Raw genomic sequence first — 23,706 nt, 5'->3', positions numbered from 1 at the left:
TTCACTTGGTGGAACCCTTCATGCCCAAAGTTGAGTGCAGATCTCGGCACTACACATCCTATATAATAATTCTCACCTCCAATGTTCTGACTGGCCTGGGAACGTGGCTCATTCCAAGTTGGTCTGCTAGGCTCCGTAGATCAGGCTGACATCACCGTAGCCATTATGATGTCAACTTCAGAACCCGGGGGAAAAACATGCCTCACAGTTGATCCATGTCCAGAGGAGGGTCGCTGGAAATGGGTGGCTGAAGGGGGGCAGGGGGTCGCTGGACATAGGTGGCTGGAGAGGGGGCAGGGGAGAGAGGAGGGTCACTGGACATGGGTGGCAGGAGGGGGGGCAGGGGAGAGAGGAGGTTTGCTAGACATGGGTGACTACAGTGGGCGCAGGGGGAGAGGAGGGTCGCTGAACATGGGTGGCTGCAGGGGAGCCAAGGAAAACCTTGCTAGCGCCCGTTTCATTTGTGTCAGAAACGGGCCTTTTTTACTAGTTATTCTATATAGGGCACTAATCCCAGAATTCCCATTATAGAATACTATTCAGCCCAATTTATTTGATGCCGAATTATGAGCACCATTTACTTAATCCTGCCCATGGTGTGAGAATTCACATGTGCTTCTGCCGTTAAAGAATTATTACATTTGGTATCACATACAAAAAAAGAAAGGTTTAAACAATGAAATAAAATGTAGATTTGTTCAGAAGGAACTTTGCTAATACTTTCATGACCTATAAGATAGAATTTACAAAAAATGTTTTAGAAAGTCAAAACAAAGGGGACCATTTACTAAAATGCATTAGGATTTGGATTTAATGTGGGATTTTTCAGCAAGTTTACCGCAAATCTAATGCAGTACTTTTTAGGGCATTATCAAAGCCACTTACCTGAGTAAAATCGCATGACTAAAAACTTACCTCCTCAAATGTGGTTACAAGTGTTGATTTGCTGTTGACAATGCATTTTTAGCCACATGCAAAAGAGGTGTTTTGTAGGCATCTTAGGAGAGGAAAACAGTGCACAAATGTTTGATTTTTATATTAGTCTGCATTACTTTGTCTCCACTACCCACACAAATAGCAGATGCAAAGTATGACATCAGTTTTAGTATGCATAGCCTGAACTCACTACATTTCAAAAAGAAACAATGGTGGCCAGTTTCTCTTTGAAAATTTGCATGAAGTACACATATTAGAACCAACTGCATAGTTTCTCCCAATATTTACTAGAAAAATCCAGTAAAGTTGACTTTTCAAAATGAAATTCCATACAGACAAATGTTTAATCTATATCATACAGCTATGTATGGGCAGTTATTGTAATTTAGTTGTTTCAATGTTGTTGAAGGTGCTTCATTCCTCCTACATTTTGGTTTCACTTGTCTCATTCACTTCTGACAGATAAAAGCCTGGATTATCGTAGCCTTTCTTTATTCTGGATTTAGCATCTCTTTCATTGTACAAACAAAATGCACAATGTGGAGTCTCAACTGCCACAGTCTTGCTAAAGTTGGAGAAATCCACTCTGTACTTTCCTTCTTTGGTTTTGGATACTATTGGAACAAAACGATAGCCCCAGAATACTTCTTCGGGAATGTAGGAAGTCCGAACTTGGCAGGTGGCACTGGTGGCTTCCACTGTGCCATCCAAAAACACTACCAACTCAAAATCCTGTTGGAGGATTGTTTCAGCTGTCATCTCAAAGAATGGACTGTTTTTGTCAATGATGTGATAGATAGTTAATGGGGAAACAAAGAACAGGTTCTCATTGCCAGCATCAACAACAAAGTCTATGTTGACCTGATCCAATATAATGGTCTCACCTTCAGGTGTAACAGTGGTCTTTAAAAGTTTTCCATAGATATGGCTTCCAATCAGCAGACTTTTTCTGAGATTGGCTACTCGGATTAAGAAGCATAACTTCCCCCCACGTTTGCTGATCACAGCGTTCTTGCTAAATGTGATGGTCTTACCCCGTTTCTTGGGTCGGGAAATCTTAGCCAAGATGGCACCGCACATGAAAGAATTGATGATGACTCCTAGAATAGACTGACAAACCAGCAAAAAAATGGCAGTGCCACAGTGTTCAGTCACGCACCTGAACCCATAACCAATAGTGACCTGGGTCTCCAAGGAGAACAGAAAAGACGAAGTCAATCCATTGATGTTCTCTACACATGGTGTGTGATTTATGGAAGGACTGAACTCTGGAAGATCATTATGTAGATAGGCCACTGCATACCAGAGAAGACCAAAGAGAAACCAGCTTCCTAGAAAAGCAGAGATGAAAATGGTCATCTTGTATCTCCACTTGAGATCAAGGATGGTAGTCCATATGTCTGCCAAGAAGGCAATCCTTGACTGTTCCTCCACATTTCCAAATTCAATGTTACATCTTCCGTCTTTCGAAACGAGCCGGGCTCTGTGCCGTTGTTGTTCTTTCAGATGACACCCAATGTGTTTTCGAAGAGTTTTGAGCATATTGATGGATTGCACTTCAGCCTAGAAAACACACAAAAGTAATTTTAAAACCTTCAATAATTATACTATCATCTGGGGAGGCAGTGGTGCAAAACTGACTTGTATAGGAGACTTCCTAACCAGATATAACCCAGTCCTCTGAATTGTGCTATAATTGTATTTTACATTCTACATTGTCTCTCTCTTTTATCTTACATAGTAATTTCAGTGCTAAAGAAAAGGAATCACACCTACAACTTAGTTTTGACACTACCAGCTGCCCTTTAAACTACTGTAACAGCATGGCATAAACCCTTGTAGCATCAAGCATGGGGATGTCTCAACTGGGTCTTTTCCCGAAGTTAACCGCCCACAAAAAACACAATGAGGTAATTTTATAATGGAATGCCTATGTGATAAGTCCAAAAAGGCACCTATAAAATAGGCTCCCAGATCTCACCTATTCTAAAGATGATGTAAATTTACGCATATACACACCTATTCCATAAAATACACAAGTAACCATTGGCATGAGAACTACATGCACTATTGCTTTCAAAGCCGCTAAGCGAGCTCCAATCAAACGCTCTAATCCCAAAGATTCTGAACCTCTATGCCAATGATTATTTCTTATCAACATATTTGATTTAGAGTAACCTGTGTAAAGTATTAACCAGTGGCATTGGACTTCTGATACAGGCCAGGTGGCCGAAACACAGGCCCATGTCGAGTCGTGCCTTGTTTTGAATTAAAGCTTTAAAGCTTTTTCAGCACATAAGGCCCATGGGTGCCTACTTTTATACAATCTGTACATAGGCATTCTGGTGCATAGCTTGAGTACAATGGAGGTGAAGTTGCAATACACTTGTGTATTTTATGAAATATGTGTGTATATGCATAAATTTACATCATCTTTAGAATAGGTGTAAATTTGCACATTCACATTTGTTTACTATTGGAGTTGAGATCTGGGAGCCTATTTTATAGGTGCCTTTTTGGACTTATCACATTGCTAATTAATGGCTCATTAGCAAATTAAGTTATGCACACATCTTGGGATTACAGCCAAATTTAGATGCCCAAATCTGGGCACCATATATAGACTCTGGGGGAATGTGTTCATTATGAATGGTGGATAATCTTATTTAGAAAACAAAACAAAGGAACTCATTATTAGTAACTTATAATGTTTTAAGCTAAACCAGTTTCCAACATGGAAACTACTATCATCCTTGGAGTGTAGATGTGTGCGTATGGAGTGTAACACTGTGTATATGCAGGGAAAGCATGTTGGAGCATATGTTGTTCCTAAATTATAAGAACAATGTTTGTGCCCTTACAAAATAGCCTACTCAGACCTCTTGCCCAAAGTTGCAACTGCTCTGAGGCAGTTGTAAGTTTGTGCTTGTTTGGGCAAGTGAAAATCATGCTGAGCCGGCCTCCATTCTTTGCACCCAGGAAGACCTACATGTATATTGTTTCAGCGTGCCAACTTCTATTCATGTATACACTGAGATAGTTGTAGAGATCATCCCTAATCTTACTGCTCAAATTTCCCTTAGTAAATATTTACTGGATTTTAGAACATATTAAAATTGTTTTAAAGTGGGGAGAAGGATTAGTTTTACTTTACTTAGGGTTTCCAAGATCTGATTAAAAAGTGCTAAGAGTAACTAGCTGTTACTAATTGAATAATAAAGCTTGCCAGATGTTCATGATTGCACTACTCTTTCATCCAAGAGGTGTGGTGTTGGGCATGAGGCCAAATGTGGTCACTATTGAGCTCTGCAAGGTGACTATTGTACTATGCAGAATTGTCTCCTGAGGTTTGGTGAACCTAAGAAATTTGGCCAACAGATAAACTAAGTGCCCTCACCTTTCAATACTATCCAAGGATCATTCCTGGGCTAATAGTTTAATTATTGTTTTTGATACCTTTTGATGGCCTGTGTGTATCTGATTATAAAATGGAGACAGAGCTTGGATGTATGAACTTCATAGGCATAGGAGACTGGTGGTTCGTTGTTTGGGGAGGCTGAGGTAGAGATGGTGGGGAGGAGGGGGGAGGGCATAGAGCTAGGGTGTGCTTGACCACAGACTTTATTCCAATTTTATAGCCAGCTATCAGGGGACCCTTATATTGGTCTGTTTGCTTAGGGCAAGATTTTGAGGAGACTGAACAGTTTTTGTCACAGACACTGATTTGCTGTGTACCAGCCTCTGGCATAACCCTCAGCCCCAGCCTTCATGTGGAAGTCCATTACATTTATAATAACATAGTAGATGACTCCATCCAGCCTGCCCAACAGTCACACTCATTCTCAATTCATGATTAAACCAACAATGAATATGGTATAATATACTTGATCCTGGTCCTTCTTTTCCATTTCAGGGACACAGACCATAGAAATTTGCCCAGCACTATTCTTACATTCTAGCTACTGGAGTTGCCATTGAAGCCTATGCTAGGCTACCCCGATCTATCTTGTGACATATGGGACACAGACCCTGACACCGTACTAACATTCTAATTACTGCAGTTGCTTCCAAAGCCCTCTCCAGCACATCCTAATCTGTCTTACCATATACTGAACACAGACCATAGAAGTCTGCCTGGCACCGGCCTTAGTTCCTCACCATCCATTTCTGGGGGAGGGGGAGCTTATTATGGCACAGCAGTGGCCATCTCTCATGACAGTGAGAAAGGCTGGTTAGAAAAGGGGGAATAAGGAAGAACACTTGGTTTTATTCGAGACTGTTTTTGTTGCATCGTCAGTTGCAGAGGGTGGAGCGGGCATGGAGAAAGTTGTACTTTCAGGAGGCTAGGTTAGCCTCCAGGGAAATGTAGTGGTACTATCAAGCTCAGATAAAACAGGCTAAGATGAGGTATTTTACTTCCTTGATTAGTGATGCCTTGAATCCAGCTCATAAGGAATATCAGGTATTGAAGGGGTTACAGGGGACAAGGGGAGGGGGAGGGATGTACATGTTTTTTCACCAGTAGATCTTTTCACAGATTAATTTGTTCAGAAGATAAATGTCTTGTGTGCTGGTTTTTGAAGAAGAGGGTTCTGATGGTGAGGATTTACCTCCTGGTGAAAGCCCAAGAGCAGATGATTATGCAGGATGGTTGGAGTGCCTATATGGGATGAGTTTATTCAGAGTTTGAAAGGTTTGCAAGTGGGAGGTGGACTGGATCCAGTGCCAGTTTCTTCAGTTAGGCAGCAGTGTCATGGATTATTACCTTTGGAGTATGGATTGGTATGCAGGAGTCTATATGAGGGGTGGTCCCCTTTCCCTGGAAGAAAGTTGTGGTGCATCTGATCTTTAAGAGGGTAGGAAAGGATGTGGCTAATAGGCCGATACTGAATTTGGGTTTGACGGCAAAACTTGTTGAGAGGGTAATTTTTTGTCAGTTGGTGGATTTTGTGAGTATGGTGGGGACACTGAATCCTTAACAGTCAGGTTTCAGGGAAGGCTATGGGACAGAGACTTTGCTAGCGTTATTGATGAATGAAGTTCTTGCACAATTGGATAAAGGAAGGGTAGCCTTGGCTGTATCATTGGATCTCACAGCCACCTTTGGTGTGTTAGAACATCATTTGTTGTTGAGATGACTATATTCATTAGGGATGAGTTGGCGGGTATTAGGGTGGTTTTTGTCTGTTTCTAAAAACTGCTCTTTTATGGTACAGGTAGGAGGAGATTGTACTGCTACAGCATGAGGTTCCGCAAGGTTTGTGCTCAAGCTGTTTAACTTGTTTTTGCCACCTTTGATGCAGATCATCCATCAGTTTGATGTAAATGTTTATGTGTATATCAATGATATTTTGGTGGTGGGCTATTGCTCCCATGCCATTCCGGATCTCTCAGCATTTCAGGATTGTTTGGTGGAAGTGGAAGGATGGATGGCCAAAACTGGTTTGTTTTAAATGTAGGAAAGACTACAGCATGTTGACTGACCAGATACTTGCCTTGTCCTACTGTGTTGCCATGAGTTTTACATAATTTTGGACTCGTTTCAGTATTTGGGGTTTTGGATTGATTCAGGGTTGAAGTCTGAGCAGCAAGTTTCTTAGGTAGTGCAAGCTGGGTTCATTTCCCTGAGACTGTTGAGAGCTGCGCGTCCCTATTTTGATGAGGCAGTGATGCATACTTTTTTGCATTCTTTGCTCACTTCCAAATTGGATTATGGTAATGTGATCTACATGGGGGTGTCCCATTACGTTCTGAAGTGGTTATATATGGTTTAGAATGCAGGGATCAGAGTACTAGGGAGAATGACGAGGAAGGATCATATGACCTCTCTTTATGTCAAATATCATTGGCTACTGGTAGAGTTTAGGCACATGTATATAGTATTAACTCTGGTGCACTGGGCATTTTAGGGCAGGTTCTCCACTGAGTGGATGAACACAAAATCCCACAAGGTATTGGACATCTCCTTGGTATACTTTTTTGTGCACCATTTTAGACGGACAAGTACCCAAACACTTTTTACTCCAATTAAGACTCCTGAGGCAGGTCTGTGGCTGAAACACAGTACTGTGTCTTCAATAAAGTTTACTCTTTTACATAACATCATAGTCTCTATGTCCTGAAGTCATTGGTCCATTTCCCACTTGTTTTTTCTCACACTGGGCATTTTATACATGGAAAACATTCTATTTTGCTGAACTGTTACAGCTTTATGTCCCACCTAGTGCTCTTAGATCCCAGAGGAGGGGGTTATTAACTCTTCCATCTCAGACCCAGGTGCAACTTTCCTCTATTAGAGGGGGTGCTTTTTTCTGGTATGGTCCTTTTTTGTGGAACCAGTTTCTACAAAGTATTTCGGAGGAGCAGTCTTATAAATTGTTTAAGTTGAAATCTTATTTTTTTTTTGCCAAATTTTTGAAAGGCTGAGCTATCGCCTGGGCATATGGTCTGCAAGGAAGTATATTTGCTGAGGTTTTATCTGTTTGGAAGTTCTGTTGTTTGAATGTGATGTGTGTTGGTTTTCTTTAATATTTCTTTTGTTTTGTTTGTTGGAGTGTGAAGTGTATTGCTTTCCTAGTTTAACTGGCATTCTGCTCTGTTCTTATTTTTGCTATATAGACCACTCTGACTTGTGGTCTATTAAATGTTTTAAACTGTTAAATTATGCAAGAGTCGAGTTGAGATGAGAATTCACATTCAGAGCATTCGAATGGCCCCCAGTTCCAAGGCAAAGTGACTCAAGGATTATCCTGAGGTTAGACAGCGAATATTGTTTAGGTTGCAATTGATTAGGTTAGAACAGTTTGAATGATGTTGTATTTGTTGAATCAAGTTACTATATCTTGTTCCATTTATTAAGTCAAGCTGATGTGACGTATTGGTGCTGCGGCCATTATAATAAAATCCCCCATTTTGGAAGAAAAAATTGTTTGATGGTGGTTCATTATTAAGGAATCAGTCAAATGAAAAGAAAAAGGGAAAGACAAGGGCGGAGTAGGGTGGGGTATGGGATGGGCAAGCAAGGCAAACCAGTCACCTGCTACCCTATTTGCGCCATTCTATGGCCATGGTGAGATCTGCGATATCCCAGATTAAGGAAACGGATAGAGTGAATGGAGCACACAAACTGTGTACAACTTTTTTTTATCAGTTAGCAAAATGGTAAGAATAATTGTACAAAACATCTGACAGGTGCTATGTATGAATTTATGCTTTGAAAGGCTGGCACGTTGTTTTCACTATTCTGAAAGCCATTCTTTAAAGGATCATTTGACTTAAATAGTTTATCATTTACCATTTAAAACTTCCGCTTGTTTCTTAATTTCTAGCAATGTGACTGGAGCAGGTTAAACTTTAAATAGTTATTACCTGGGGATGGAAAGGTCAATTTCAGAATTTGAATTTTGTAGTGTATTGTGTGGATATCGTCAGCATAGCTTGGACAAAAACATAAAGCTTATTTTTGAGCAACAAACCACTGCTAATTATTAACTTCCCTTTTCATTGTTGAGATCCATGGTTAAAATCTCCTTTCCGTGACCAGCAACACTGAAGCAGATTATCTACTGGCAACCTGCACTCCAGTTTTGGAGCAAGAGTAGTGGACACCCTAAGTGAACCTTCAGCCTTATGCCCCTCCCTATTAATTTTAAGGTCCTTAGCCCACTGACTCCGCCTACCAAGATTTTAATAATTCAACTCTACAATCATGATCATCTTATTACAATTCTATACAAACACGTAATTGGACATCCTGCATTTAAATATTACATTTCCTTTTGCAGATAGAAATAAATGCAGATGGTTATGTGGTGGTCAGCATTTATATAAGAACATCAGAGTAGCCATACTGGGTCAGACTAATGGTCAATCTAGCCCAGTATCCTGTTTTCCAAACAGTGGCCAGGCCAGGCCACAAATACCTGGCAGAAACCCAAATTGTGGCAACACTCCATACTACAAATCCCAGGGCAAGCAATTGCTTCCCATGTCTGTCTCAGTAGCAGACTATGGACTTGGGCCGCCGAGAGGGGGGGGCAGGGGGGACAAAATTCCCCAGGCCTTTAAATCGCTAGCACCGCGGCCTCACCTCCCTGTGAAAGCAGCAGATAGCCTCCCTTCAGGCCTTCCCACCCTGTGTCTAGCCATCGTCAAATGTAACTTCCTGTTTCCACGAGGGTGGGACACAGGGGGGTAAGGCCGTGGCGCTTCCAATTTGAATGCAGGGGGCCTGGTGGCGGATGGTCGACGGAGCCGAGGGCGGGCGGGTGAGAATGGGGACTGCGGCGCCGAGCGGCCTGAGTGGCGATTGGGGAGGGGCGGGCGGTGGCCTCGTGTGGGGGGGTGGCAGCGGGGCTCCGGGGGCGGCCTTGCCCAGGCCCGGCTCAGTCTCTCGGCGGCCCTGACTTCTATTACCCATAGAAATCCAGTGAAAAGAAAAACTGCTATGTAAATTATCAATAGGAAAACACTGAGATTAAACATACCATACTTTAAAACTTTAGCTCAAATTATTATCATTTTTTATTTCCTTTGCTGTGTCTTGTGGAACTATATTCATCCAGGACCAGAAATAGGACCTCTGATAAATCAAAGGTCATCTATTTACATATGGGCTTACCTAATATCAGAGGTGTCATTCTAAATCCTGAACATTTGATTGGCTAAATACTTTCCATTCTAAGGGGTCCTTTTACTAAGGTGTGCTGAAATATGGCCTGCGGTAGTGTAGGCATGGGTTTTGGGTGCGTGCAGAATCATTTTTCGGTGCACCTGTAAAAAAGGACTTTTTAAAAATCTTTGCCAAAAATGGACGTGTGGCAAAATGGTAACCAGGTGGTAATGGCCTACATGTGTCAAATGCCACTTGGCACACGTCTGATGCGCGCAGCAGAAAATAAAAATAATTTTTTGGTCGTGTGTATTGGATGCATGGCAAAAATAAAATTACCGCAAGAGCCACATAGTAGCCATGTGGTAACTCCATTCTGGCATGCGTTGGGCGCACGTAGATGCTTACACGGCTTAGTAAACGGGCCCCTAAAATACCAGTATTCATGACGGTAAGAACACCTCTGGAACCTATTAATATCTATTGTCTGACTGTCTAGATACATTTCTAGGTCTCTGATAGGTATAAGATTTATCAAAGAAGCTAATATAGACCTGTTAATGACAGCAATACATTGTAATGTTGCTTTGCGTTCAGTTCCGCACTTTTGGCTTATTCATGTTATGCTCTACCTGCTGAACACAAAGAAAAACAGAAAAACTGAATCAATATTTTGGTGTTCCCTGATAAATATACAATCCTTACCCTGATTGAGCAGGGTGTTTTTTCTTTTGCCTATAATAGTGCATGCTTTTTGTCATTACTGCACCCACTTTGCAAAGATTGTGCACAATTTGCAAAGAGGGCTCCAGATTCAATGTTCTTATTTTGATCCTAGACTTCATTCAAAGAAGCCCAAACAAAGGGACAGTGGTAGAACAGATGTAACAATGTACCCACTTCATTATTACAAGATCATGCCCTTGTATAAGTCTCTGGTGAGGCTCCATTTGGAGTACTGTGTACAGTTCTGGAGACCGCACCTACGGAAAGATATAAACAGGATGGAGTCGGTCCAGAGGGCGGCTACGAAATTAGTAAACTGTCTTGAATGCAACAATTATAAGGACAGGCTTATGAACCTCAACATGTATATGCTGGAAGAGAGGAGGGAGAAAGGAGACATGATAGAAACGTTTAAATATCTCAAGGGCATTTATGTACAGGAAGAGAGCCTTTTTCAATTGAAGGAGAGTTCTGGAATGAGGGGGCATATGACAAAGTTAAGAGGGAATAGACTTAGGAGTAACCTAAGGAAGTATTATTTCACAGAAAGGGTGGTGGAGACGTGGAATGGCCTCCCAGTGGAGGTGGTGGAGTCGAAGACTGTTCCAGAATTTAAAAAGGCATGGGATAAGCATGTGGGATCGCTTAGGAACAGGTAGAATTGGTTACAGAGGATGGGCAGACTGGATGGGTCATTTGGCCTTTATCTGCCGTCATGTTTCTATGTTTCTATTATCAATAATTATCCCCATAATCTACAAGTTTAACAATTTTTACCGAGTTCACACTACCCTATGCATTATGAAAAAGGTTGATTGCACCATTGAGACAGAGAGCCAGACCTAAAGCTGACTTCAGTATTCTTTCCCACTGTTTATCTGTTTAGAAATCTCTAAGTCGTGAAGTTATTGATGTGGGCTACCATCAAGATGTGTTATTTTATTGTTAACCTCGGTAACTAGGTTTCATTGGATAAAATGGGACCAGTGTTAAAATAGTACAAGATAATGGTAAAATAACACATCTTAACAGCAGCCCACATTGAAAACTACACCCCTAAGACTCTTTCTCACAACTGCTTCACTCCAATGTACCATTTTAGGGTTTTAGATCCTAGATGCTTTTTGTTTTAGTTCAATAAGATTTTATTCAAATTTTCATAAGAATACAAACAGTACTAGTGTAGAAACAATTAAATGCTACCATAGAACATGTCAAGAGAATCATCAAAGTAATAAAGAACAAACAATATAACAGACTAGAAAGAAATGTCTGTATACTAGAGTATCAGAATAACATGGCAAATTCTGTTAATTCAGGCATACCAATAATATATACACCCTACACCATCCTAATCTTGACAATAATGAGTAATTGGTGCCCATATTTTACTGCAAGTACCTATAGTACCTAAACTCATAGCAGCTACTCTTTCATATTTAGTGTATTGACAAACTAAATTCCACCACATATTGACAGTCAATCAGGAAGGATCCTTCCAATTTGAACAGATTAGCTTAATTGCAATCCGCAATAAAGCCCGTAACAATTTGGATTGGTAAATGTCAAGTGAAGTTTTAAGGGCAGGGGCCCCAAAGCATACAATAGCAATAGATAATAGATCTCATACCTTCAGTAGAGAACAAATCTTTATCTACACATCGTCATCCAAAACAATCGTACATTCAGGCAATAATAAATCATAAGATCTAAGGTACCAATATGCTGCAAGACAAACATATGTTGGTATTAGAAGAACTCTCTTTTGTAAGCTAATGTGGAGTCCAAAAAGCTCTGTGTTATATGAAATAAGCAGTTTGAGTCAAAGCCACTGATTTGACAGATTTAAAAGTAAGTAGTCAGACATCACTCCATTGGCATTCATCCAAAGATACATTTGTACCTTGCTGCCATACACCATATAAAACAGAAGGATAGTTAAAGTCCTGAATCACTTTGTACCCGTTAGAGGCCTCCTTACATTTAGAGGCAAGTATTTTACTTAAGATGTAGGTTCAGAAACGAAGTCCAAGTTTGACAGGGATGGAAAAGTATTCCGAAGACAGTAATGTAGTTGTATCCATTTATAGTATTGATGACTAGGCAAATGAAAAATTGAACAAAGTTCTTTGAAATTCAACCATTTATTGTCTTTGATTAGTTGACCTACAGTCCAAATACTAAGCTTTTGATCGTAGAGGCTTATAAAACTGAGAACCAGAATGTGGAAGTGATGTGATAGTCCTTGTTATATCGATGAGCAACCGGTCCTCTTACATTGCATCCAACGCAATCCCATGAGGTTTATAGTGTGATGTGATTGAAACTAGGAAAGGAACTGGGTATTTGATAAATTGAATAACTAGGAAACTTTTAATTTTCTGCTATCCAACAAGTGACCCATGGACCAAATATTCTGCTGTTACCATATTCACTAGCTTATGGGTTTGTTATTTATCCTTATTCTTGCATTCTGCCAAATAGGCATATACAGAGAATATACTACCAATACTATTACTACTATTCATCTATATCTCTCATCTGGGTCCAAGCATTGCTCCAGAACAGAAAAGGCCTTCACTATTCAAGTGATCTCTCCCCACTTTAACAAAGGACACATGCTCAGCAACAGCTTAAGCAAAAGTGTTGCAGTACATCTGGAATTCTTGGACAATCATACCGATCAGTTGCAAGGGATATTGGCTGAGAGAAGTTGGCTTTCTCTCAGTGTCCCTACTCAGAAACACCTGGAAGGTCTGGTAAAGAAACATACTTCATCCTGTTGGGCTTATTCTCTATATGGTGCCTGAAAAATCCACATGGAATAAATTTCCTCCTAAACGTATTCTATAAGCGGTGCCTAGATTTAGGTGCAGTGTATAGAATATGCTTAGTTGATATTCCAGCACCTAAAACTAAGCGCATCCATGTACACCAAGGAAAATGTGGCATAAATACCGGCAAGTAGATTTAGTCGCAGAGGGGCATATTCAATAACAGTGTGTAAATTTTGGAACACCTATGAAATGCCCATTTCCCGCCCATAACCACACACCTTTTTGGCTCCATACATTAGAATTTAGGCGCAGTGCATTACAGAATATGCTTAGTGAGTTATGTGCGTGAATTCTAATTATTGCCAATTAGGGCTCATTATTGCTTGTTAAGTGCTGATAAAACCACTGATTGGCTTGTTAAGTCAATTAAGTTATGTGTTTTGTTATAAAATACACTTGGATTCTGGTGTGGTATGCTAGGCACGATATATAGAATCTGATGGATTGTGCTTTGGATAACTGCCCCAACTTTCTGCTTAAACAATGTACTGAAGGATTCTTAAACTATTTATATGAGTGTATTAAGGAAATGTTCTCGTCTGGCTTTTTTCCAGCTGAAGCCAGTAGGATTTTGCTTACTCCCATTACCTAAAAATCTAAAATGAAGACTTAGGGGTCCTTTTACAAAGATTTGGTAGAGCTATCATATGGGTAGTGCATGCCAAATTGGCCCTACCACCAGATAGCATAGGAGTCCAATGGTAGTTCCAAAGTTGGCATGTGCAGTTTCCTGCAGTAGAAAATAATTTTCTACTTTCTACCATAGGGGGGCATTCTAGCAGTAATCGGCAGCACAGTCATATTGCCGCTCACTTCCCAATTGCTGAGGGGTTAGCCCATGAGCCCTAACCACCAAGTAAACAGGAGGCTGTAAGGCTTACACGGTAACAGGCACTAATTTTGGACTTAGCGCCTGGTCATTATTGCCATGAATATAAATTTGGCTTTTTTGGCAGATGTGCAAAGAGGTGGCCTGAGCGTGTGGGGAAAATCACCTGGTAAAAGTATCACAGGCCACTTTTTAGTGCATCTTTGTAAAAGGACCCCTTTGTGATGTAACTATTTTTCAACCTATTGCATCCATTACTTTGCTATCTATATTAATGGAAGAGACTGTTGCTGGTCAATTGATGGAGTATTTGGAAAGTCACAATATTTTCCCCAAGTGCTTTATCAGGTTTCAGAAAATATTCAAGTACAGAAACTCTTCTAACATCATTGCATTCTGAGGCCAGGAAAGATGTTAGTTTGGGCCAAAGGGTTTTAATAATGCAGTTTGACATGTCAGTGGTGCGGTTAAGGATCACACTTGCTTATTAGTTGTCGTTTGTTGGTTGTTCATTGTACAGTTACCTTCGCACTTGGAACCTTTTCTCCAAACAGGTTTTTCACTGTTTTATCTCTGCCATCTTGTCACTTAGAGCCAGGCTGTCACAATAAGCAAATGGGGGAACACGAGGGAGAACAAAAGAAAAAAAGAGAGATAAAAAAAGATTGACTGAAAGGCACCATATGAGAGACAGAGAAAAAAAGGAGGGAAGGATAAACAGAGATTTGAGAAACAAATAAAGATCATATGGAAGGAAAAGGAAGAAAGGAGGGTTGAAACTGAAAATCACATGAGCAATTTTGTGAACTATTTAAGAAGGTAAATTATTAACTTGTTTTAAAAATATTTATGCTGAACTGACTGGAGTCATGCACCCCTCCAATACCACTGTACTGATGGAATAGTACAAATGGTAAATGTAAGACTTTGTCAAGGACTTTCTGGCTGTCCTTTTCTTCAGTTCTTAATCACACACACACACAGCCCTGAGCTGCCCACAAAATCAAATTGTTCTGCTTTGTGTTCTCAGCAGCCGGACTGTTTTATTTTTTTTTTTTTTTGGGGGGGGGGGGGGGGAGAAGAAAGAAGACCAGTAGGGTAAATGCCTTTGCCCTAGTACTTCAATGGGCCCCCTTGGTAAAGCTGAGTGGTGTTCCTAAGGTAGAGATTTAGGGTGTGTGGTACAGAGTGGGCTCCATCTTTCATTTACTCCCTTAGGGGCCCTTTTACTAAGGTGCGCCGAAAATGGGCTGCGGCAGTGTAGGTGCAATTTGGGCGCACGGAGATCTATTTTTCAGTGCACTTGTAAAAATGGCCTTTTTAAATTTTTGCCGAAAATGGACGTGCGGCGAAATAAAAATTGGTACGTGTCCATTTTGGGTCTGAGACCTTACCTCCAGCCATGAACTTCCTGGTAAGGTCTCATGCAGCAATCATCTATGCATGTAGAATGATGATTACCACCTGGTTTCTGCCGCGTGCCAGAAAATAAAAATTATTTTCCGGCGCGTGTAGCAGACGCGCATCCAAAATGAAATTACCACAAGGGCCACATGGTAGCCAGATAGTAACTCCAAATTGATGTGCATTGGGCACGTGTAGGCGCCTACGTGGCTTAGTAAAATGGCCCCTAAGCCACTGGGTTGTCTAGCATAAACCCTGCTCATCTGCTTTGATTGCTTCTGGTTTCTTCCAGTCTAATTCCACAGCGTGTATCATTTTTTTCCTGTTAAAAGCAGATCTACAATTTCCAGGTTGCAGTAGGATGAGGATATATAAAACAATGGCCATTTTGTTACACTGAAGTGACTGAACTGTGTTGAGTTTCCCCTAAAGCAAAAGGAACTGCGAAACAGGGACTCCCTGTCGGGTTATGGATTTATCCACTGGCCTCTCTATTTTGGAGCAGTTTTAATGGAAGCTTTGGAGAGTGAAAAAACACATTGGATAGACTATTGGACTGAGCTAAGGGTTTACTATGGGGCCTTTTACTAAGCTACAGTAGGGCCTGCGCATGTGAAGCACGCGCCAAAATGAGATTTCTGCCAGGCTAGTGCGGCCCCCTGGCAGTAATTTTGGATTTGGCATGCACTCATTCCAGTGGTAGAAATTATTTTTTTTTTCTACTTCATGTAGCGTTTCCGCTACTAATCAGCAGTTGGTGCGCTGAACAGTTACCATGCATGGATCATGTAAGACTTTACTGCTAGATCAATGGGTGGTGGTAAGGGCTCAGGCCATAAATAGGCACATGCTGGATTTAATTTTAGCACACGCTCATTTCCTGGCCCATTAAAAAAATGCCCTTTTTCCCCAGATGCGGTAAAAAAATGGCTGGCGCATGCCAAAAAAACCCAGCCACAGTACTGCAGGCCAAGTTTTACCGCTGCTTAATAAAAAAGACCCCTATATGAGAGACTGTGTACATTCAGCTTTTCGGGTGGTCACTAGAATTTTCACATTTCAAATAACTGAACATTTTTATAAAGGCTTTGGAACATTGCAATATAAATTGTAGTGGATGTTTTTTTTGTTTCGTTTTTGTTTTTAAGACCTGATGGTGTGATGTGTTAATCCCTTTTTATGGTAGGAGATGCACTAATTTCTGTGGTCTTTTTTCTCTACTTTTTGAGATATTGTTTGAATTTTGTTTGATATAGAGCCCTGTTTACTAAGCCGCACTGTAGGCGTGCAAACCTTTTAGTGTATGCTAAAGATTAGCTTGCACTAACGCTAGAGACACCCATAGGAATATAATGGATGTCTCTATCATTAGCATGTGCTAATTGGCTAGCAGTTTTGATGTATTAGTAATGTTTTATTTACTGTCAAATATATATATGAAAATAATAAAATAAATGGTTAAAAAAAAGTTAGCACACCTACAGCGTGGCTTAGTAAACAGGGCCCATAGTGTTTAATATATTTGCTGTTTTTGATCCAAACCTTTATGAATGTTCTGCCTACAGGAAGTAGTTATATTTATTTATTTATTTATTTATTTATTTATTTATTTATTATTTTAGATTTTGCAAATCTTTACAAAGTAAGAAAAGAAACCAACAATACCATTCAAAGAACAGTAATAGAAAAAAAATATTATAAGCAATTAGCCCACACAACTTATAGTAAGAGACGGCAGTTAGAGACCTGTACGGTCCATCCAGTCTGCCCAATAAGATACACTCATTTTACTTGATATGCGATACTTTATATGTATACCTGATTTTGATTTGTCCTTGCCATTCTCAGGGCACAGACCATATAAGTCTGCCCAGCATTCTTCTTGTACTAAAAGTTCTGAAGTTAACGTCGAAGCCTCTTAAAATTTACACTCAAGCCCATCCCTATCTATTCAGTCACAATCAGGGCGTAGACCGTAGAAGTCTGCCCAGCACCGGTTTTGTTTCCCAATTACCAGCGTCAACACCCAATCTCCGCTAAGATTCCGTGGATCAATTCCTTCTAAACAGAATTCCTTTGTGTTTATTTCTCACATGTTTGAATTCCATTACCGTTTTCATCTTCCTGCGGGAGGTCATTCCACGCATCCACCACCCTCTCTGTGAAAAAATACTTCCTGACTCCTGAGTCTGCCCCCCTTCAACCTCAATTCATGTCCTCTAGTTCTACCACCTTCCCATCTCCAGAAAAGGTTTGTTTGCGGATTAATACCTTTCAAATATTTGAATATGTGTATCATGTCACCCTTGTTTCTTTTTTCCTCCAAAGTATACATGTTCAGGTCGGCAAGTCTCTCCTCATACGGTTTGCAACACAAATCCCATACCATTTTTGTAGCTTTTCTTTGCACCGTTTCCAGTCTTTTTACATCCTTAGCTAGATACGGCCTCCAAAACTGAACTTGTAGAGGGGCATCAACACCTCCTGTCTTCTGCTGGTTATACCCCTCTCTATGCAGCCTAGCATCCTTCTGGCCACAGCCGTCGCCTTGTCACATTGTTTCTTCACCTTCAGATCCTCGGACACCAACACCCCAAGATCTCTCTCCTGAGTCGAGTTTACTAATCTCTCCCCTTCTATCTGGTATCTCTCTTTCAGGTTTCTGCATCCCAAGTGCATCACTCTACACTTCTTGGCATTAAATTTTAACTGCCAGACCCTCGACCTATCTTCTAACGTTCGGAGATCCCTTCTCATCGTTTCTACTCCCTCCAGGGTTTCCACTCTATTGGCTATTTTCGTGTCATCCGCAAAAAGGCAAACTTTTCCTTCCATCCCTTCAGCAATATCTCCCACAAATATATTAAAAAGAGTAGGCCCCAGCACCGACCCCTGAGGAACTCCACTGCTCACCTTCCTTTTCTCTGAGCGGATTCCATTTACCACCACCCTCTGCCACCTGTCGGTCAACCAGTTTCCTATCCAGTTCACCACTTTCGGTCCTAAGTTCAGCCCTTTCAGCTTATTCACGAGTCTTCTGGGAAGGAAGTGGTATAAAACAAAACAAAAAAAGAAAGAAAAACAATGAGGTCAAAGCCTTGCATTAAGACGCCTGAATTACTTCAATACATTGCTTACTATTCTCACCCCCTATAACTAATTAGGCAAAAAATAATATTAATTTAATTCCATTATTTATCTTTATTAGCAATAGAGAACTCTAACTATTGTGGTTCAAAGAACACAAATTGATTCACAGAATATGTAATTAGACACTTATAAGGAAATCTAAGATAAAAGGAGGCTTCCATTGAAATTACCCGAGGCTTCAAAGCCAAAAAGGTTTTCTGCTTAAGCTGAGTTGAATGGGTCACATCTGGGAACAGCTGTACCCTCTGACCACAAAAAGCAACATCTTTATTTTGAAAATAAGCCTTCATTATAACATTCATCACTTTCATGGGCCGATAATCAGAAGCAAATGCAGGCGCTAGAGGCTGTTAGCGCCATACTAACGCCTGCATTTGCTACTGCCCCATGATCAGAGCCCCCGAGCACGTGAAACAACACACTTGTGGGCTCTGAATGCAACTAGCATGCAAATGCATGCAAAACAGGGCTAAACCTATTCATCCCCAATGATCAGCTACCATATAAGGGAGTGAGGAAGGACCACTAGACCACCAAGGCCACCAGGGACATCTGAGGGATGTTGGGGGGTAATGGGGGCTGGAGACATCTCAGACCTGTCAAACAAGTGCGGGAAGATTGTGCCTGAGCGCATGCTTAGGCACAATCCTCCTGCACTTCTATCCCATGATCAGAGGGAATTGAGAGCTTAAATTTGTATGCAATTATCTCTGATCATAGGTGCGGTAAAGCCCCGCGCTGTTCCAGTGCAATTTTTAGAGCGCTGTTTGGAACAGCGCGGGGCTTTTGATCATCTGCCCATCAGTCTCTAATGAGACCACAAGGGTTTCCCTATACAGAAAAAAAATCCTGTGATGTCTCCAAAGAACCTGTAAGATTTAAACTCTGGTCCTGTTCCCCTTAGAAGCCTTAATAACAACCTTCATTGATAGATAATCAGTTTTTGAGATACCAATACCATCTACATTAGTCAGCTTTAGTATCTCAGAAAAATATTCTTTAAGCAAAATCTCAGGAGAAAGTAAGTGTGAAACATGAAAATTCAAGTTATTATTATATTTATTGATTTTCAGAGTTACTACTTTGTCCCCTATTATTCAACGGTCATTCTAAAGATATATAAAAACACCCATGCCTTTCCTATTTGATAAGAGTCATGGTGTCAGCACCAGTTTTTTTTTTATCATGGACATCATTCCCTGTGTGTGGACACTTTTAAAAATTTTACTTACAAAATTCTTATATGCCACTTGCCTGTTTCAAAGAGGTGGTGTAAAACAATTGCATTAAAAATATTTCTCCTATTCATCTGTTCCATTCTCACTCAGGCCAAACCTGTTTAAGTCAATTCCAACAACAAGTAAAATTTGGATACCTTGTGTATAATTATGGTACAGCTAGAGACCCCCCCCCCCCCCCCCCCCCCCCCCACTGGAATGGTGGAGGGCCCAGTCACAGAGCTCAGGCCAGTACAGACCTTGGCTGAGTCAGAAATCTGATGGCTGACACAACTGGGAGTTTACTGGAAAAGTATGGCCTAGTTTGTAGCCCACATTGAGGCCTAAATAAGCTAAATTAGGAAAAGTTAATAGATATGGAAACAAAATGGAGGATTTCAACACAAAATGGAAGCCCGTATCTGTTACAAAGTGGAATTTTCTCTAATGTAAGTTAGAAAAACAAGTTGAGCAATGAGTGAGTCATGCCAGGTGCAGAGAAAATAGGGAACTAGCTGTCCAAGAGAGGAGGGAGACTTTCCTGTGAGCAGGGTCTTGCTTAAGATTTGTGATCAAGCAAGCTAAAGACAAAACCATGTTAGCAAGATAGAAGCTACTCATTAGCATGAGCCAATCAGTGACAACCATGACATTAGCATAGATCCAATCAGGTATATCTACTGTCATATTATCCATATCCTGAGGGCACCTATAAAAATCAGGGTATTTCCTGGTTTAAGCTAGAGAGAAAAGGGTTGGCACTCTCTCTCCAAGGGAAACCAATGTGTCCAGCAGAATTAACAAATTACCTAATTGCTTTCCCTTGTAAAACCTCTAATTGGTAAAAGAAATTATAAAAGATTAGCAAATATTTAACACCTGTTTGCAGCTTATTATATTCCTATAATTAATTGATTGTACATGCCTGTTGTCAATCACTGATTTGACTTATACCTTAGCAAATAAACTCCTCATTCCAAATGATGATTTGTGGGCTTCACTTAATGATGAAAGGCTGTAAGTATAAATGCTTTTGCTATATCAGGCTATCTTTCGCGGCATTGTATAACTTGTAGCCTAAATCCAGTTTGTCATAAGGCTGGTATCTATTCCTTGCCAGTGCTGAGAGGCGGACTAATGCGGGTCCCTTAGACCTAACGTCTCTCTCAGTGGCAATTCCTCTTAGAACTTCACAACTCCCCGATTACCCCAGTACTAGTGCTATTTAGAGATGGAGTCAGATTAAGGTCACTCTAGCCTTCTTGGGGGGGCTCGGGACCCCTCTATTCTCAACACTTGTCTTATAGTGGCCACATGTATTTGTTTAATGTGTCACCTATCCTCTCAGACAGGCCTCTGTTCCTACTTAGTCTCATCCAGCTGTCATCAGGCACCCAGTTTACATGTTCTGTATCCACGTTCCTCCTTTGTTCAGCATTTCTTATTACTATTTCAGCTGTTCAAGCCCACAGTACATTCTCAAATCTCCCCAAAATGTTCTATGCAGGGGAAGAGAGCACTGGTCAAAATATCATAGCCTAATGAATATGATGCAATGCTACTCCCTATAAAACTACATGCTGTTCTTTGATCTGCTACTAGGTGTCACTGTAACACCAGCACTGATTACCCCATTCTTCAAAGTTTAAGATTAGAAATGAGCTAAACAATCTCAATCTGGAATTCTGATCCTCAGTCAAGAGATTCTCCTGCAGATATTGAAAATATGATCCCAGGTCTCAATAATACAGTTAGTTAAAATTGTGGGACCCCCCCCCCCCCCAAATTCTTGATCATGCCCTATAAATATACTTAGAAGTAGCCTAATGGTTAGGACAATTGGCCAAGAACCAGGGAAGTTACTTAATCCTCCATTCCCTTAGGTATAAACTTAAAGCCCTCTGGGTACAGGAAATGACCTACAGTACTTAATGTGTCTTCAGGTGGGGGCGGGGGTAGAGGAGTTGGGCAAGCTGTGCTATTCAATATTCAGATTGGCTTAAGCAGGCAAGTGACTGTAACTGCTCAGCTGAAAACTAGGCAGTGGAGACCACACAAAAAGCTACCCTGTGTTTAGTCACTTAGCTATGAATGCGACGACACTGAATATTGGCTGGCATTCGCATAACTTCTGGGTCACAAACACCAGATCATCAATCCAATATTTTCCATAACCCCCACCCCCCCAACTCAACCCCTTGATTCAGATCTTCCCATAGTCCCCCTCCTCCAGTTTCAATCCCCCCAGGCCTGCCATCCCCTAGACTGCCAGTCAGAGGTGACTTGTAATCTGGTGAGAAGGAGCAGTCCCCCTCCAACTCTAGGTTCAAAATGGCTACAATGATTCCTAGCCTTTATATGGCTGACTGAACCTAGCGGTATTACCACTAGAGTACTGCTAAGGGTCATCATGACCATTTTGAAACCAGAGCTGGATGGAGTAGGAGCAGAAGAGGACAACTCCTGCCCCATTCTACTAGCCCAGTATTCTGTTTTCCAAACAGTGGCCAAGCCAGGTCACAAGTACCTGGCAGAAACCCAAATCGTGGCAACACTCCATGCTACCAATCCCGGGGCAAGCAGTTGCTTCCCCATGTCTGTCTCAATAGCACACTATGGATTTTTCCTCCAGGAATTTATCCAAACCTTTTTTAAACCCAGATACATTAACCGCTGTTACTACATCCTCCAGAAAAGAGTTCCAGAGCTTAACTATTCATTGAGTGAAAAAATATTTTCTCTTATATGTTTTTAAAGTATTTCCATGTAGCTTTCTCGAGTGTCCCCTAGTCTTTGTACTTTTGGAACGAGTGAAAAATCAGTTTACTTCTACTCGTTCAAGACCGCTCAGGATTTTGTAGATCTCAATTATATCTCCCTGCATCCATCTCTTTTCCAAGCTGAAAAACCTTAACCTCTTTAGCCTTTCCTCACATTAGAGGAGTTCCATCCCCTTTATCATGTTGGTTGCTCTTCTTTGAACCTTTTTTAATTCCGCTATATCTTTTTTGAGATACGGCAACCAGAACTGAATGCAATACTTAAGGTGCAATCGCACCATGGAGTGATACAAAGGCATTATCGTATTCTTGCTTTTACTCACATCCCTTTCCTAGTAATTCCTAGCATTCTGTTTGCTTTTTTGGCTGCCGCTGCACACTGAGCAGAAGATTTCAGCATATTATCTACAACGATACCTAGATATGTTTCTTGAGTGCTAATCCCCAAGGTGGACCCTAGCATCAGGTAACTATGGTTTGGATTATTCTTTTCAATGTGCATCACCTTTCATTTGTCCACATTAAATTTCATCTACCGTTTGGATGCCCAGTCTTCCAATTTTCTAAGATTTCCTGTAATATTCCACAGTCTGCACGTATATTAACAACCTTGAATAGTTTTGTATCATATGCAAATTTAATCACCTCACTCATCATTTCAATTTCCGTATCATTTATAAATATGTTAAATAGTACCGGTCCCAGTACAGATCCCTGTGGCACTCCACTGTTCACCTTCCTCATTGAAAGAAATGACCATTTAACCCTAGCCTCTGTTTTCTGTCCAATAACTAATTCCTAATCCACACCAGAACCTTGTCTCCTATCCCATGACTCTTTAATTTTTCTCAGGAATCTCTCTTAAGGAACTTTATCAAAAGCTTTCCGAAAATCTAGATACACTACATCAACCGGCTAACCTTTATCTGCACACCTTCAAAGAAATGAAGCAAATCGGTAAGGCAAGACTTCCCTCAGCAGAACCCATGCTGACTCTGTCCCATTAAACCATGTTTGTCTACGTGTTCTGTTATTTTATTCTTTATAATAGTGGTCCACTATTTTGCCCGGCACCGACATCAGGCTTACCAGTCTGTAATTTCCCAGATCACCCCTAGAACCCTTTTTAAAAATCAGTGTCACGTTGGCCACCCTCCAATCTTCAGGTACTATGGACGATTTTAATGACAGATTACATATTACTAACAGCAGATCA

General features: G+C 40.8%; 2 protein-coding genes across 6 annotated transcripts in view; one reads left to right on the top strand and one right to left on the bottom strand.

Annotated features, from left to right (window-relative positions):
• Nucleotides 1-23,706, top strand: part of FLI1 (Fli-1 proto-oncogene, ETS transcription factor) — a 230,355-nt gene that overhangs the window by 189,452 nt on the left and 17,197 nt on the right. The gene's annotated exons all lie outside the window — the stretch shown is intronic.
• KCNJ1 (potassium inwardly rectifying channel subfamily J member 1) overlaps nt 577-23,706 on the bottom strand; it is a 33,957-nt gene continuing 10,827 nt past the window's right edge. For 3 of the 5 annotated variants that reach the window (XM_030221803.1, XM_030221804.1, XM_030221806.1), the window contains exon 2: nt 577-2,499. In XM_030221803.1, the coding sequence (XP_030077663.1) occupies nt 1,360-2,478 (1,119 nt within the window). In that variant the 5' untranslated portion in view covers nt 2,479-2,499 and the 3' untranslated portion in view covers nt 577-1,359. Of the gene's footprint in view, nt 2,500-14,463; nt 14,521-18,256; nt 18,289-23,706 lie in introns of those variants that run through there. The other 2 variants (XM_030221801.1, XM_030221805.1) reach the window with 2 other exon arrangements.

This window comes from Microcaecilia unicolor, chromosome 12 (genome assembly GCF_901765095.1).
Source record: "Microcaecilia unicolor chromosome 12, aMicUni1.1, whole genome shotgun sequence".
Taxonomy (NCBI): Eukaryota; Metazoa; Chordata; class Amphibia; order Gymnophiona; family Siphonopidae; genus Microcaecilia; species Microcaecilia unicolor.
The sequence above is the reverse complement of the archived record's forward strand: the minus strand, read 5'-3'. Positions and strand labels throughout refer to the sequence as shown.